Source organism: Salmo trutta, unplaced genomic scaffold, assembly GCF_901001165.1.
Source record: "Salmo trutta unplaced genomic scaffold, fSalTru1.1, whole genome shotgun sequence".
In the NCBI taxonomy this organism is placed as follows: domain Eukaryota; kingdom Metazoa; phylum Chordata; class Actinopteri; order Salmoniformes; family Salmonidae; genus Salmo; species Salmo trutta.
This window is the reverse complement of record NW_021823290.1, coordinates 32,501-49,574: the sequence shown is the minus strand read 5'-3', so window position 1 is coordinate 49,574 and position 17,074 is coordinate 32,501. Positions and strand designations below refer to the sequence as shown.

The 17,074-nt window shown below is 44.3% G+C and overlaps 1 protein-coding gene across 1 annotated transcript in view; it reads left to right on the top strand.

The window, feature by feature from the left end:
- Positions 1 to 167: 167 nt before the first annotated feature.
- Positions 168 to 17,074, top strand: part of LOC115190070 (dorsal-ventral patterning tolloid-like protein 1) — a gene marked incomplete at its 3' end in the record, with an annotated part of 44,635 nt that continues 27,728 nt past the window's right edge. The window contains exons 1-5 of the mRNA XM_029748548.1: positions 168 to 284; positions 947 to 1,064; positions 11,241 to 11,419; positions 12,488 to 12,593; positions 12,722 to 12,846. Coding sequence (XP_029604408.1) covers positions 961 to 1,064; positions 11,241 to 11,419; positions 12,488 to 12,593; positions 12,722 to 12,846 — 514 coding nt within the window. The remainder of the gene's footprint in view (positions 285 to 946; positions 1,065 to 11,240; positions 11,420 to 12,487; positions 12,594 to 12,721; positions 12,847 to 17,074) is intronic.

Below are 17,074 nucleotides of genomic sequence, written 5' to 3'. Positions count from 1 at the left end.
TCCTCTGCTCTCCTCTCAGACGTATAGTCTATCGAACTCCAGTCATGAATCAGCCCTCGGTCCCAGGACCCAGATGGGAAAACTGATGCTGGACAGACAGGGAAGGCTGTGAAAGCCGGTTAAAGAGCGGGGGAATACGGGTGACGTCGACCAGATACGGGGGAAAACAGGGAACGCCTGGAGCGTTGTTGTGAAGAACCGTGTTCCTAGAGCTGCAACCTCCCGAGCTGAGAGGATCTGGCCAGGAGGTGTCATACCTTACATCATAGGAGGAAACTTCACTGGTGAGTACGTATGATGGATCTGGCCAGGAGGACTCATACCTTACCTCATAGCAGGAAACTACACTGGTGAGTACGTATGATGGATCTGACCAGGAGGACTCATACCTTACCTCATAGCAGGAAACCACACTGGTGAGTATGTATGATGGATCTGGCCAGGAGGACTCATACCTTACATCATAGCAGGAAACTTCACTGGTGAGTACGTATGATGGATCTGGCCAGGAGGACTCATACCTTACCTCATAGCAGGAAACTACACTGGTGAGTACGTATGATGGATCTGGCCAGGAGGACTCATACCTTACCTCATAGCAGGAAACTACACTGGTGAGTACGTATGATGGATCTGGCCAGGAGGACTCATACCTTACCTCATAGCAGGAAACTACACTGGTCTGTATGTATGATGGATCTGGCCAGGAGGACTCATACCTTACCTCATAGGAGGAAACTACACTGGTGAGTACGTATGATGGATCTGGCCAGGAGGACTCATACCTTACATCATAGGAGGAAACTTCACTGGTCTGTATGTGTGTATAACGGTGGTGTGTGTATGTGTCCGTGTGTGCTGTGTGTGTTGTGTGTGTGCGTGTGTGTGTGTGTGGTGCGTGTGTGTGGTGTTGTGTTGTGGTTGTGTGTGTGTGTGTGTGTTCCAGGCAGTCAGAGAGCGATGTTCAAGCAGGCGATGCGTCACTGGGAGAAACTGACCTGCGTGACCTTCATAGAGAAGACTGAAGAGGAGAGTTACATCGTTTTCACATACAGACCCTGTGGGTGAGGAGAGGGGAGGGAAAGGGGGGAGGGAGGGGGAGGGAGGGAGGATGGGGAGGAGGGAGGGAGGGAGGGAGGGGGGGGGAGGGAGCAGGAGGGGAGAGGGGAGAGGGGAGGGGAGGGAGGGAGTATGTGTGTGTGTGTGTGTGTGTGTGTGGTGTGTGGGTGGTGTTGTGTGTGTGTGTGTGGTGTGTTGTGTGTGTGTGTGTGTGGTGTGTGAGAGAGTATGTGTGAGTGTGTGTGTGTGTTTGTGTGTGGAGAGTATGTGTGTGTGTGAGGGTGTGTGTGTGTGTGTGTGTGGAGTATGTGTGTGTGAGAGTGTGTGTGTGTGTGTGTGTGTGTGGTGTGTGTGGTGTGTGTGTGTGTGTGTGGTGTGTGTGTGTGAGAGAGAGTGTGTGTGTGAGTGAGAGTGTGGTGTGAACAGAAGGTTCCCTGATGACCATGTCACGCAGAGAGACGACACGGTCACTCAACAATGGCCTCTTCCTTCCCTTCCTGCTGGGAGGCTTTAGTCTCCTCGCTGTTCCATCTAGCTAACGGGTTTGGTGCAGGATTTCTCAAATTCAAGACGTGTGTCTTATGTACAGGCTCTTAATTTGAGCCAGTTAGCTACACAGGAAAATAATCCTGCAGCAACAGGAAGTTAAAGGACATTTTTGTTGTTGTTGTTGTTGTGAAGAATCAAGTCTGACATTTTAAAGTGGAAATTACAAACTTTAGAAGACTTTACAAACTTTTTTAAAACACTACACGTTTGCATTTCCTGCTAGTGCAAGAAAATTTCTCAGCCACAAAAGAGTGATCAACTTAAGATCCTACATCTGTACTGCGTACTAATCGTACTACATACTATTTAGAATAGTATTGTCGTGTCTTTGGCATCATGGAAGACATGTTTATCAAATAACTCTCTGTAATTATTATTACGCGATTAAACTGATTAATCGTTTAACTGTAATTAACTAGAAGGTCGGGGCACCAAGGAAAATATTCAGATTACAAAGTTATAATTTTCCTAATATAACTTTCAGATATTATAATATCTGATCCTTAAGTCCTCTGATTAATGATGTGTTAGTTTACCTCACGTCAATCTCATTCCAAACGTCGTAAATTGTTGGTTTACGAACCAGTCTTCACTATGAGTCATCCATACATCAATTGTCTTAAAATAATGTATTTACTAATCTAAGTAATTCACAGAAAGGCATAACAAACAGATATGGTTACAAGGAAATGATCGGAGAATGTGCCCTAGTGGGCTAAACCGGCATGGCGGCTTGAGAATGTGCCCTAGTGGGCTAAACCGGCATGGCGGCTGGAGAATGTGCCCTAGTGGGCTAAACCGGCATGGCGGCTGGAGAATGTGCCCTAGTGGGCTAAACCGGCATGGCGGCTGGAGAATGTGCCCTAGTGGGCTAAACCGGCATGGCGGCTGGTTACACAAAGGAAAGGGGTTGGGCTTGAATGAAAGAGCGGGAAGACTGAGGAACAGAGAGAGCAGCTATGCTATCGTAAATACATTATCGTATGCATTCTAAATTACCGCCCATTTGGAAAAGGAAAATGCAATAAATATTTACTCTGAGCTGCGCTTCGGTAGATTGGTCGTAGATGCTGGTCGTGTTGGCCAACAGAGATCTTCCTGTCCTCGGAAGAATGTCTCTGGTGGTAAAGTGGTTACGTTGTAGTATCTTCGTCGTGTGTTAGATTGGTTACGTTGTCCGTCCTTTCCTAGCCCACGTCTACAGTGGCCGCTGCTAACTCAACGGCTAGGAAGTATCACTTCAGTAGTGAATAAGGGTTCAAAGTTCATACCATTCACAACCGAAGCTCATGCCGAGGTTGGCTTAGTTCTGTACTTGACATGTGAGTCCTTTTAACGTAGAGGCTGCATACCTCACGTACCCGGAACAGGGTGGTTACATTGTGTCATTGTCTTATATAGTGGCGAGGGGAGAAGGGTGTGTTTCATCGTTTATAACCCCTGTCTCTTCACAGGGGCGGGCCACTGATTGGTCAGGGCTCTTGCCTTATGAAAACCCAATTCTCTCATTTGGAAGCTAAAATTACATTTAATCTCCCAACAAACAGTTTCAATATCAAACATTTAAATTGCACAACAATTCCATGTGAATCTGATAACTAGAATGTGTAGACTTTCCCAGATACAGTTTATGTCGTCCTGTCATCAGTCATAATGTCTCAGATGACAACTGAACTTACATCCTATTCATTAAGTTCCAACCTATATTTCCAACTGGTTCTATTACCGAAATATGGTTCCTTTCCCCCCACTTGTTTGATGTTCCCAGACTCTCTATGTTTAACAAAGGCTTCAGTAGAGTCAGAGAGAGAGGGGAAGGGAGAAAGGTATTTATGGGGGGGGTCATAAACCTTACCCACAGGCCAACGTCATAACAGCATGTAGCAGTAAGCAACACATAAACATCCTACCCTCGTCTACGGGAGGCAGGTAGCCTAACGATTAGAGCATTGGGCCAGTTATCGTAAAGGCTGCTGGTTCGAATACCCGAGCTGACGAGATGAAGGCACTTGAGCAAGGCACTTAACCCTAATTTGGTCCAGGGTTGCTGTACTACTATGGCTGACCCTGTACAACAACACCTATCATACTACTATTTAATTATTTTTTATTTTATTTCACCTTTATTTAACCAGGTAGGCCAGTTGAGAACAAGTTCTCATTTACAATTGCGACCTGGACAAGATAAAGCAAAGCAGTTCGACACATACAACAACACAGAGTTACACATGGCGTAAACAAACATACAGTCAATAATACAGTATAAAAACAAGTCTATATACAATGTGAGCAAATGAGGTGAGATAAGGGAGATAAAGGCAAAAAAGGCCATGGTGGCAAAGTAAATACAATACAGCAAGTAAAACACTGGAATGGTAGATTTGTAGTGGAAGAAAGTGCAAAGTACAAATATAAATAATGGGGTGCAAAGGAGCAAAATAAATAAATAAATACAGTAGGGGAAGCGGTAGTTGTTTGGGCTAAATTATAGATGGCTATTGTCAAGATTGTCGTACGATGAAGGAGCGGACCAAAGTGCAGCGTAATTATCGTTCCACATTTTTATTATTAAACTGCAATACATAAAAATAAAGTAAAGAACAAAAACAACAAACTGTGAAGGAGGTGAAACTACATCAAAAACGGTCTCCCACAAACCCAGGTGGAAAAAACACCTACTTAAGTATGATCTCCAATTAAAGACAATGATGACCAGCTGCCTCTAATTGGAGATCATCGCAAACAAATCCAACATAGAAATACAAAACTAGAACTTAACAATATAGAAAAACTAAACTAGAAACCCCCCCTGTCACACCCTAACCAACTCTGTCAGGATGTGACGGCTATGTACAGGTGCAGTAATCTGGGAGCTGCTGTGACAGCTGGTGCTTAAAGCTAGTGAGGGAGATATGATTCTCCAGCTTCAGAGATTTTTGTAGTTCGTTCCAGTCATTGGCAGCAGAGAACTGGAAGGAGAGGCGGCCGAAGGAGGAATTGGCTTTGGGGGTGACCAGAGAGATATACCTGCTGGAGCGCGTGCTACAGGTGGGTGCTGCTTTGGTGACCAGTGAGCGGAGATAAGGGGGGACTTTACCTAGCAGGGTCTTGTAGATGACCTGGAGCCAGTGGGTTTGGCGACGAGTATGAAGCGAGGGCCAGTCAACGAGAACGTACAGGTCGCAGTGGTGGGTAGTATATGGGGCTTTGGTGACAAAACGGATGGCACTGTGATAGACTGCATCCAGTTTGTTGAGTAGGGTATTGGAGGCTATTTTGTAAATGACATCACCGAAGTCGAGGATCGGTAGGATGGTCAGTTTTACGAGAGTATGTTTGGCAGCATGAGTGAAGGATGCTTTGTTGCAAAGTAGGAAGCCAATTCTAGATTTAACTTTGGATTGGAGATGTTTGATGTGAGTCTGGAAGGAGAGTTTACAGTCTAACCAGACAACTAGGTATTTGTAGTTGTCCACATATTCTAAGTCAGAACCGTCCAGGGTAGTGATGCTGGACAGGCGGGCAGGTGCAGGCAGTGATCGGTTGAAGAACATGCATTTAGTTTTACTAGCATTTAAGAGCAGTTGGAGGCAACGGAAGGAGAGTTGTATGGCATTGAAGCTCGTCTGGAGGTTAGTTAACACAGTGTCCAAAGAAGGGCCAGAAGTATACAGAATGGTGTCGTCTGCGTAGAGGTGGATCAGAGACTCACCAGCAGCAAGAGCGACATCATTGATGTATACAGAGAAAATAGTCGGCCCAAGAATTGAACCCTGTGGCACCCCCATAGAGACTGCCAGAGGCCCGGACAACAGGCCCTCTGATTTGACACACTGAACTCTATCAGAGAAGTAGTTGGTGAACCAGGCGAGGCAATCATTTTGCACCTATGACCAGCTCTGAAACCAGATTGCATAGCGGAGAAGGTGCGGTGGGATTGGTAGGTAATCTGTTTGCTGACTTGGCTTTCGAAGACTTTAGAAAGGCAGGGTAGGATAGATATAGGTCTGTAGCAGTTTGGGTCAAGAGTGTACCCCCCTTTGAAGAGGGGGATGACCGCAGCTGCTTTCCAATCTTTGGGAATGTCAGACGACACGAAAGAGAGGTTGAACAGGCTAGTAATAGGGGTTGCAACAATTTCGGCAGATAATTTTAGAAAGAAAGGGTCCAGATTGTCTAGCCCGGCTGACATGTAGGGGTCCAGATTTTGCAGCTCTTTCAGAACATCAGCTGACTGGATTTGGGAGAAGAAGAAATGGGGAAGGCTTGGGCGAGTTGCTGTAGGGGGGTGCAGTGCTCTTTACCGGGGTAGGGGTAGCCAGGTGGAAAGCATGGCCAGCCGTAGAAAAATGCTTATTGAAATTCTCAATTACATTGAATTTATCGGTGGTGACAGTGTTTCCTAGCCTCAGAGCAGTGGGCAGCTGGGAGGAGGTGCTCTTCTTCTCCATGGACTTTACAGTGTCCCAGAACTTTTTTGAGTTGTGTTGCAGGAAGTACATTTCTGCTTGAAAAAGCTAGCCTTGGCTTTTCTAACTGCCTGTGTATATTGGTTTCTAACTTCCCTGAAAAGTTGCATATCACAGGGGCTATTCGATGCTAATGCAGAACGCCACAGGATGTTTTTGTGTTGGCTAAGGGCAGTCAGGTCTGGAGAGAACCAAGGGCTATATCTGTTCCTGGTTCTAAATTTCGTGAATGGGGCATTCTTATTTAAGATGGTGAGGAAGTCATTAAAAAAAATAACCAAGCATCCTCTACTGAAGTGATGATGTCAATATCCTTCCAGGATACCCGGGCCAGGTCGATTAGAAAGGGCTGCTCGCTGAAGTGTTTCAGGGAGCGTTTGACAGTGATGAGTGGAGGTTGTTTGACCGCTTACCCATTACGGATGCAGGCAATGAGGCAGTGATCGCTGAGATCCTGGTTGAAAACAGCAGAGGTGTATTTAGAGGGCAGGTTGGTTAGGATGATATCTATGAGGGTGCCCATGTTTACGGATTTAGGGTTGTACCTGGTGGGTTCCTTGATCATTTGTGTGAGATTGAGGGCATCTAGCTTAGATTGTAGGATGGCCGGGGTGTTAAGCATGTCCCAGTTTAGGTCACCTAGCAACACGAGCTCTGAAGATAGATGGGGGGCAATCAATTCACATATGGTGTCCAGAGCACAGCTGGGGGCAGAGGGTGGTCTATAGCAGGCGGCAACGGTGAGAGACTTGTTTCTGGAAAGGTGGATTTTTAAAAGTAGTTCAAATTGTTTGGGTACAGACCTGATGATAGTAGCACAGAAGGGTATCTCTGCAGTAGATTGCAACACCCCCCCTTTGGCCGTTCTGTCTTGTCTGAAAATTTTGTAGTTAGGGATGGAGATTTAAGAGGTTTTGGTGGACTTCCTAAGCCAGGATTCAGACACGGCTAAGATATCCGGGTTGGCAGAGTGTGCTAAAGCAGTTAACCTCTCTGGCGCATGTGGGACGAACTCGTCCCACCTACGTAACAGCCACTGAAATCCAGTGGCGCGATTTTTGAATCGTTAGAAATACTATTACTTAAATTTCTCAAACATATGACTATTTTACAGCTATTTAAAGACAAGAATCTCGTTAATCTAACCCCACTGTCCGATTTCAAAAAGGCTTTACAACGAAAGCAAAACATTAGATTATGTCAGCAGAGTGCCCAGCCAGAAATAATCAGACACCCATTTTTCAAGCTAGCATATCATGTCACATAAAACCAAACCACAGCTAAATGCAGCACTAACCTTTTATGATCTTCATCAGATGACACACCTAGGACATTGTGTTATACAATACATGCATGTCTGTTCAATCAAGTTCATATTTATATCAAAAAACAGCTTTTTACATTAGCATGTGACGTTCAGAAAAAGCATAACCCCCGCAAACTTCCGGGGAATTTACTAACAGTTTGCTAAATTACTCACGATAAACGTTCACAAAAAGCATAACAATTATTTTAAGAATTATAGATACGTTACTCCTCTATGCACTCGATATGTCCGATTTTAAAATAGCTTTTCGGATGAAGCACATTTTGCAATAATCTAAGTACATAGCCCGGCATCACAGGGCTAGCTATTTAGATACCCACCTAGGTCAGCCTCCACCAAAATCACATTTCCTATAAGAAAAATGTTCTTACCTTGCTTGTTCTTCGTCAGAATACACTGCCAGGACTTCTACTTCAATAACAAATGTTGGTTTGGTCCCAAATAATCCATCGTTATATCCAAACAGCGACGTTTTGTTCGTGAGTTCTAGACACTATCAGAATGCTTCATCACGGTGTCGCGCATGGCGCATTGGCGTGACAAAAATGTCTAAATATTCCATTACCGTACTTCGAAGCATGTCAACCGCTGTTTAAAACCAATTTTTATGCCATTTATCTCGTAGATAAGTGATAATATTCCGACCAGGAATATGCATTGAGCCTAAACAGCCGAATAAAATTTCTCCTCAGGAGCGAATCGTGCACGCGCCTCAGTCAAAGGTCCTCTGAGCAGCCACTTACAAAAGGTGATAATGTGTATAAGCCTGAGGCTCCCTCGTAAACCTTCAGGTTTTTCGCGGGTTCTGAGAGCCTATTGGAGCCCTGGGAATTGTCACGTTACAGCTAAGATCCTTACTTTTCAATAAAAAGATGCAAGACGCACGACTCCTTGTCAGACAGGGTACTTCCTGCTTGAAACCTTGTCAGGTTTTTGCCTGCCATAGGAGTTCTGTTATACTCACAGACACCATTCAAACAGTTTTAGAAAATTCAGTGTTTTCTATCCAAACCTGAACAATAATATGCATATTCTAGCTTCTGAGTTGGTGTAGGAGGCAGTTAAAAATGGGCACATATTTTTTCCAAAATTCTCAATACTGCCCCCTATCCCAAACAGGTTAACATGAAGTCTGTTATTAATATTTACATGAAGTCTGTTATTAATATTAACATGAAGTCTGTTATTAACCTCTCTGGGGTATGTGGGACGATTTCGTCCCACCTACGTAACAGCTACTGAAATTCCAGTGGCGCGATTTTTGAATCGTTAGAAATACTATTACTTCATTTCTCAAACATATGACTATTTTACAGCTATTTAAAGACAAGAATCTCGTTAATCTAACCCCACTGTCCGATTTCAAAAAGGCTTTACAACGAAAGCAAAACATTAGATTATGTCAGCAGAGTGCCCAGCCAGAAAAAATCAGACAGCCATTTTTCAAGCTAGCATATAATGTCACACAAACCCAAACCACAGCTAAATGCAGCACTAACCTTTGATGATCTTCATCAGATGACACACCTAGGACATTGTGTTATACAATACATGCATGTCTGTTCAATCAAGTTCATATTTATATCAAAAAACAGCTTTTTGCATTAGCATGTGACGTTCAGAAAAACGCATAACCCCCGGCAAACTTCCGTTGAATTTACTAACAGTTTGCTAAATTACTCACGATAAACGTTCACAAAAAGCATAACAATTATTTTAAGAATTATAGATACATTACTCCTCTATGCACTCGATATGTCCGATTTTAAAATAGCTTTTCGGATGAAGCACATTTTGCAATAATCTAAGTACATAGCCCGGCATTACAGGGCTAGCTATTTAGATACCCACCCAGGTCAGCCTCCACCAAAATCACATTTCCTATAAGAAAAATGTTCTTACCTTGCTTGTTCTTCGTCAGAATACACTGCCAGGACTTCTACTTCAATAACAAATGTTGGTTTGGTCCCAAATAATCCATCGTTATATCCAAACAGCGACGTTTTGTTCGTGAGTTCTAGAATGCTTCTTCACGGTCCCGCGCATGGCGCATTGGCGTGTCAAAAATGTCTAAATATTCCATTACCGTACTTCGAAGCATGTCAACCGCTGTTTAAAACCAATTTTATGCCATTTATGTCGTAGAGAAGTGATAATATTCCGACCGGGAGTATGCATTGAGCCTAAACAGCCGAATAAAATTTCTCCTCGGGAGCGACTCGTGCACGCGCCTCATTCAAAGGTCCTCTGAGCATCCACTTACAAAAGGCGATAATCTGTTTCAACCTGAGGCTCCCTCGTAAACCTTCAGGTTTTTCGCGGGCTCTGAGAGCCTATTGGAGCCCTGGGAATTGTCACGTTACAGCTAAGATCCTTACTTTTCAATAAAAAGATGAAAGACGCACGACTCCTTGTCAGACAGGGTACTTCCTGCTTGAAACCTTGTCAGGTTTTTGCCTGCCATAGGAGTTCTGTTATACTCACAGACACCATTCAAACAGTTTTAGAAAATTCAGAGTGTTTTCTATCCAAACCTGAACAATAATATGCATATTCTAGCTTCTGAGTTGGTGTAGGAGGCAGTTAAAAATGGGAACATATTTTTTCCAAAATTCTCAATACTGCCCCCTAGCCCAGACAGGTTAATATTAACATGAAGTCTGTTATTAATATTAACATGAAGTCTGTTATTAATATTAACATGAAGTCTGTTATTAATATTAACATGAAGTCTGTTATTAATATTAACATGAAGTCTGTTATTAATATTAACATGAAGTCTGTTATTAATATTAACATGAAGTCTGTTATTAATATTAACATGAAGTCTGTTATTAATATTAACATGAAAGGTCACATGTTCCAGAAGTCATTTCTGCCCCAAAAAATGTTTTCAAAATGCCTCTGAAGTAGTGACGTGGGACATAAGCCTAGTTTCCTGAAATGAGTCACGTCTGTGGTGTGTGTGTGTGTGTGTGTGTGTGTGTGTGGTGTGTGTGGTGTGTGTGTGTGTGTGTGTGTGTCTGTGTGTGTGTGTGTGTGTGTGTGTGTGTGTGTGTCTGTGTGTGTGTGTGTGTGTGTGTGTGTGTGTGTGTCTCTGTGTGTGGTGTGTGTGTGTGTGTGTGTGTGTGTGTGTGGTCCTGTCAGAATGAGTGTGTGTGTTTGCTGTAAGTATGTGTTTTGAATCAGGTTGTGTGTGTGTGTGTGTGTGTCCCGCCTCAGAGCCAGGCAGCTGTCAGAGAAATGTGCTTCACACACACACAAACACACACACACACACACACACACACACACACACACACACACACACACACACACACACACACACACACACACACACACACACACACACACACACAGCTGTCAGAGAAATGAATCTTCTCAGTAAACCAATGGTCGTAGCTGTAAAAGGACAGTTCCTAAAGGAAATGGGGGTGCTTGCTTCAGAAAACCGTTTACTATAGTAACAGCAATAGTGAAAGAAAAAACATTAATTCACTTTTTTCTCTTTCTGTTTCTCTCCGTTTCTGTTTCTCTCTGTTTCTCTCTCTGTTTCTCTCTCTTTCTGTTTCCCTCTCTCACTTCCTGTCTTCCTGTCTTTTTGTCCCTCTCTCTCTTCCTGTCTTCCTGTCTTTTTGTCCCTCTCTCTCTCCTTGTCTTTGTCTCTTTGTCCCTCTTTCTCTCTCTCTCCCTGTCTTTGTCTCTTTGTCCCTCTCTCTCTTTCTGTTTCCCTCTCTCTCTCTCTCTCTCTCTCTCTCTCTCTCTCTCACTTCCTGTCTTGTCTCTCTCTCTCTCTCCCTCTTCTTTTCTTTGTCTCTTTGTCCCTCTCTCTCCAGCTGTTGCTCCTATGTGGGTCGTCGTGGTAACGGTCCTCAGGCGATATCGATAGGGAAGAACTGTGATAAGTTTGGCATCGTGGTCCATGAGTTGGGCCATGTGATCGGGTTCTGGCATGAACACACCCGGCCCGACCGAGACGATCACGTGACCATCATCAGAGACAACATACAACCAGGTAACGGACAGAGGGACGGGGACGAACCCCGTCAGGATGCTCTCGATGGTGCATCTGTGTGTCTATCTGTGTGTCTCTATCTGTGTGTGTCGCTATCTGTGTGTCTATCTGTGTGTCTCTATCTGTGTGTCTCTATCTGTGTGTCTCTATCTGTGTGTCTCTATCTGTGTGTCTCTATCTGTGTCTTTCTATCTGTGTCTTTCTATCTGTGTGTGTCTCTATCTGTGTGTCTCTATCTGTGTGTCTCTATCTGTGTGTGTCTCTATCTGTGTGTCTCTATCTGTGTGTCTCTATCTGTGTGTCTCTATATGTGTGTCTCTATATGTGTGTCTCTATCTGTGTGTGTCTCTATCTGTGTGTCTCTATCTGTGTCTCTATCTGTGTGTCTCTATCTGTGTGTCTCTATCTGTGTGTCTCTATCTGTGTCTCTATCTGTGTGTCTCTATCTGTGTGTCTCTATCTGTGTGTCTCTATCTTTGTGTCTCTATCTGTGTGTCTCTATCTGTGTGTCTCTATCTGTGTGTCTCTTGGTCTCTATCTGTGTGTCTCTATCGTGTGGTCTAGCTTGGTCTCTATTGTCTTGTGTGTCTCTATCTGTGTGTCTCTATCTGTGTGTCTCTCTATCTGTGTCTCTATCTGTGTGTCTCTATCTGTGTGTCTATATCTGTGTGTCTATATCTGTGTGTCTCTATCTGTGTGTATCTATCTGTGTGTCTCTATCTGTGTGTCTCTCTATCTGTGTCTCTATCTGTGTGTCTCTATCTGTGTGTCTATATCTGTGTGTCTATATCTGTGTGTCTATATCTGTGTGTCTCTATCTGTGTGTATATCTGTGTGTCTCTATCTGTGTTATATCTGTTGTGTATATCTGTGTGTCTCTATCTGTGTGTCTCTATCTGTGTGTCTATCTGTGTGTCTCTATCTGTGTCTCTATCTGTGTGTCTATATCTGTGTGTCTATATCTGTGTGTCTCTATCTGTGTGTATATCTGTGTGTCTCTATCTGTGTGTATATCTGTGTGTCTCTATCTGTGTGTATATCTGTGTGTATCTATCTGTGTGTCTACAGGTCAGGAGTATAACTTCCTGAAGATGGAACCAGGAGAGGTGAACTCACTGGGAGAGGCTTACGACTTCGACAGCATCATGCATTATGCTAGGAACACCTTCTCACGGTAACACACACACACACACACGCACACACACACACACACACACACCTAGAACCCATGGGCTCCTTTCATACAGAAATGTAATTTCATTTTTAAAATGTAACTTTTGTTTAACTCCCTCCCTCCTCCAGAGGTATGTTTCTAGACACCATCCTCCCGTCTAGAGATGAGAACGGTATCCGTCCTGCCATTGGCCAGAGGACCAGACTCAGTAAAGGAGACATCACTCAGGCCAGGAAGCTCTACAGATGCCCCGGTAGGTCTGAGTGTGTGTGTGTGTGTGTGTGGTGTGTGTGTGTGTGTGTGTGTGTGTGTGTGTGTGTGTGTGTGTGTGTGTGTGTGTTGTGTGTGTTTGTGTGTGTGGCTTACCGGCATTTCTCGTCAGGGACTCTTTTTCACCTGTCTGATGTGTCAGTCAGATAGCAGAAGGAAATCTTCCTCCAGCCAATCAGGTTCCACAGAGACCGTGATGCGTTTCCTCCCTCCAGCCAATCAGGTTCCACAGAGACCGTGATGCGTTTCCTCCCTCCAGCCAATCAGGTTCCACAGGGACCGTGATGCGTTTCCTCCCTCCAGCCAATCAGGTTCCACAGAGACCGTGATGCGTTTCCTCCCCTCCAGCCAATCAGGTTCCACAGGGACCGTGATGCGTTTCCTCCCTCCAGCCAATCAGGTTCCACAGAGACCGTGATGCGTTTCCTCCCTCCAGCCAATCAGGTTCCACAGAGACCGTGATGCGTTTCCTCCCTCCAGCCAATCAGGTTCCACAGAGACCGTGATGTCATGTGTTCGTCCCTTAGTCAGTGATGAATGATGCCTCTGAATGTGTGTGAACTCAAAACACACACTGGTTTTACTATCCAAGTGGGGACCAAAACATGTATTCCCATTCAATGTGCTATTTTCCCATAAACCTAACCCTAACCTTAACCCCTAACCCCTAACCCTAACCCTAACCCTAACCTTTAACCCCTAACCTTCAAACTAACCCTAACCCTAACCCTTAACCCTTAACCCTCAAACTACCCCTAACCCCTAACCTTTAACCCTTAATCCCTAACCCTCAAACTAAACCTAACCCTAAACCTTAACCTTAACCCCAACCCCCTAACCCTCAAACTAACCCTAGCCCTTAACCCCTAACCTTAACCCTTTACCCCAACCCCTAACCCTCAAACTAACCCTAACCCCTAACCCCTAACCCTAACCCCTAACCCTTAACCCTAACCCTTTACCCCTAACCCTCAACACTAACCCTAGCTTCATCAATAAGTACATCGATGACGTCGTCCCCATGGTGACTGTACGTACATACCCCAACCAGAAGCCATGGATTACAGGCAACATTCGCACTGAGCTAAAGGCTAGAGCTGCCGCCTTCAAGGAGCGGGACTCTAACCTGGAAGCTTATAATAAATCCCGCTAAGCCCTCCGACGAACCATCAAACAGGCAAAGCGTAAATACAGGACTAAGATCGAATCGTGCTACACCGGCTCCGACGCTCGTCGGATGTGGCAGAGCTGCTAACCGTTACAGAAAGTACTAAGGGAAGCACAGCCGCGAGCTGCCCAGTGACACGAGCCGACCAGACGAGCTAAATAACTTCCATTCTCGCTTCGAGGCAAGTGACTCTGAAATATGCATGAGAGCATCAGCTGTTCCAGATGACTGTGTGATGACTCTCTCCCGCGGCAGGGTTGTGACAAAAACTCACACTCATTCTTATGTTAAATACATGTATCGTATAGTGTGTGTGTGTGTGTGTGTGTGTGTGTGTGTGTGTGTGTGTGGCAGGCTTACAATGATGTTAAAAAACAGCATTTGAGAGTGTGTTGACCCTGGTGCTAGACGGGGTACCGCTGGAGGGTGAATCTCTGAAGGGGTACTGGACTATAAAACGTTTGGGAACCACTGCTCTAGGGAAACGGTGTCTAGACGGAATTTGTCTTTGTGGTCCTGGCAACTGGACCTATTTTGGAACTTTCTATTCTAACAATCTATTCTAACATTCTATTCTAACATTCTATTCTAACATTCTATTCTGACATTCTATTCTGACATTCTATTCTGACATTCTACTCTAACATTCTACAGTAATATTCTATTTTATCATTCTATTCTAACATTCTATTCTAAAATTCTATTCTAACCTTCTATTCTAACATTCTATTCTGACATTATATTCTTACATTCTATTCTAACATTCTACTCTAACATTCTACTTTAATATTCTATTCTAACATTCTATTCTAACATTCTATTCTGACATTCTACTCTAACATTCTACTGTAGTATTCTATTTTAACATTCTATTCTAAAATTCTATTCTAACATTCTATTCTAACATTCTATTCTAAAATTCTATTCGAACCTTCTATTCTAACATTATATTCTGACATTATATTCTGACATTCTATTCTAACATTCTACTCTAACATTCTACTGTAATATTCTATTCTAACATTCTATTCTGACATTCTACTCTAACATTCTACTGTAGTATTCTATTTTAACATTCTATTCTAAAATTCTATTCTAACATTCTATTCTAACATTCTATTATAACTTTCTATTCTGACATTCTATTCTAACATTCTACTCTGACATTCTATTCTGACATTCTATTCTGACATTGTATTCTAACATTCTATTCTAATAATCTATTCTGACACTCTATTCTGACATTCTATTCTAATAATCTATTCTGACACTCTATTCTGACATTCTATTCTAACATTCTACTCTGACATTCTATTCTGACATTCTATTCTGACATTCTATTCTAACATTCTATTCTAACATTCTATTCTGACACTCTATTCCGACATTCTATTCTAATAATCTATTCTGACACTCTATTCTGACATTCTATTCTGACATTCTATTCTAACATTCTATTCTAACATTCTACTCTGACATTCTACTCTGACATTCTATTCTGACAGTCTATTGAAGCAACTTTGGCTCAACATCTGCACATACTGTCCTGATTTCTGTGTATAAGATGTGTGTGTGAGTGAGCATTCATGCGTGTGTGCGTACTTGTGTATGTGTGCGTACTTGCATGCGTGTATGAGTGTGGTGGACCCAGCTGTAGTTCTTATGAGGTCATACGTGACAACTGACAGATGAGCCGGGCCCTAGGGCACTCTGGGTAAAAACAGCATGCATGATGGGAGAGGACGGCACATGTGACTCATCTCACTACGAGAGAGATGGAAGGAGAGAAGGAGAGATGGAGGGAGAGATGGAGGGAGAGAAGGAGAGATGGAGGGAGAGAAGGAGAGATGGAGGGAGAGATGGATGGAGAGATGGATGGAGGGATGGAAAGTGATATGAAGGGAGAGATGGAGGGAGAGATGGAGGGAGAGAAGGAGAGATGGACTGAGAGATTGATAGAGAGATGGAGGGAGAGATGGAGGGAGAGAAGGAGAGGTGGACTGAGAGATTGAGGGAGAGATGGATGGAGATGGATGGAGGGATGAAGGGAGAGATGGAGGGAGAGATGGAAGAGATGGAAGAAGAGATGGAGGGAGAGATGGATGCAGAGATGGAGGGAGAGATGGAGGGAGAGATGGATGGAGAGATGGAGGGAGAGATGGAGGGAGAGATGGAGGGAGAGATGGAGGGAGAGATGGAGGGAGAGATGGAGGGAGAGATGGAGGGATGGAAAGTGATATGAAGGGAGAGATGGAGGGAGAGATGGAGGGAGAGATGGAGGGAGAGATGGATGGAGAGATGGAGGGAGAGATGAAGAGAGAGATGGAGGGAGAGATGGAGGGAGAGATGGATGGAGAGATGGAGGGAGAGATGGATGGAGAGATGGAGGGAGAGATGGAGGGAGAGATGGAGGGAGAGATGGAGGGAGAGATGAAGCGAGAGATGGATGGAGAGATGGAGGGAGAGATGAAGGGAGAGATGAAGGGAGAGATGGATGGAGGGAGAGATGGAGAGATGGAGGGAGAGATGAAGGGAGAGATGGAGAGATGGAGGGAGATATGGAGGGAGATATGGAGAGATGGAGGGAGAGATGGAGGGAGAGATGAAGGGAGAGATGGAGCGATGGAGGGAGAGATGGAGGGAGAGATGGAGAGATGGAGGGAGATAGGAGGAGAGATGGAGGGAGAGATGGAGGGAGATATGGAGAGATGGAGGGAGAGATGGAGGGAGAGATGGAGGGAGAGATGGAGGGAGAGATGAAGGGAGAGATGGAGAGATGGAGGGAGATATGGAGAGAGAGATGGAGGGAGAGATAGAGAGATGGAGGGAGAGATGGAGGGAGAGATGGAGGGAGATATGGAGAGATGGAGGGAGAGATGGAGGGAGAGATGGAGGGAGAGATGGAGAGAGAGATGGAGAGATGGAGGGAGAGATGGAGGGAGATATGGAGAGATGGAGGGAGAGATGGAGGGAGAGATGGAGGGAGAGATGAAGGGAGAGATGGAGGGAGAGATGGAGAGATGGAGGGAGAGATGGAGGGAGA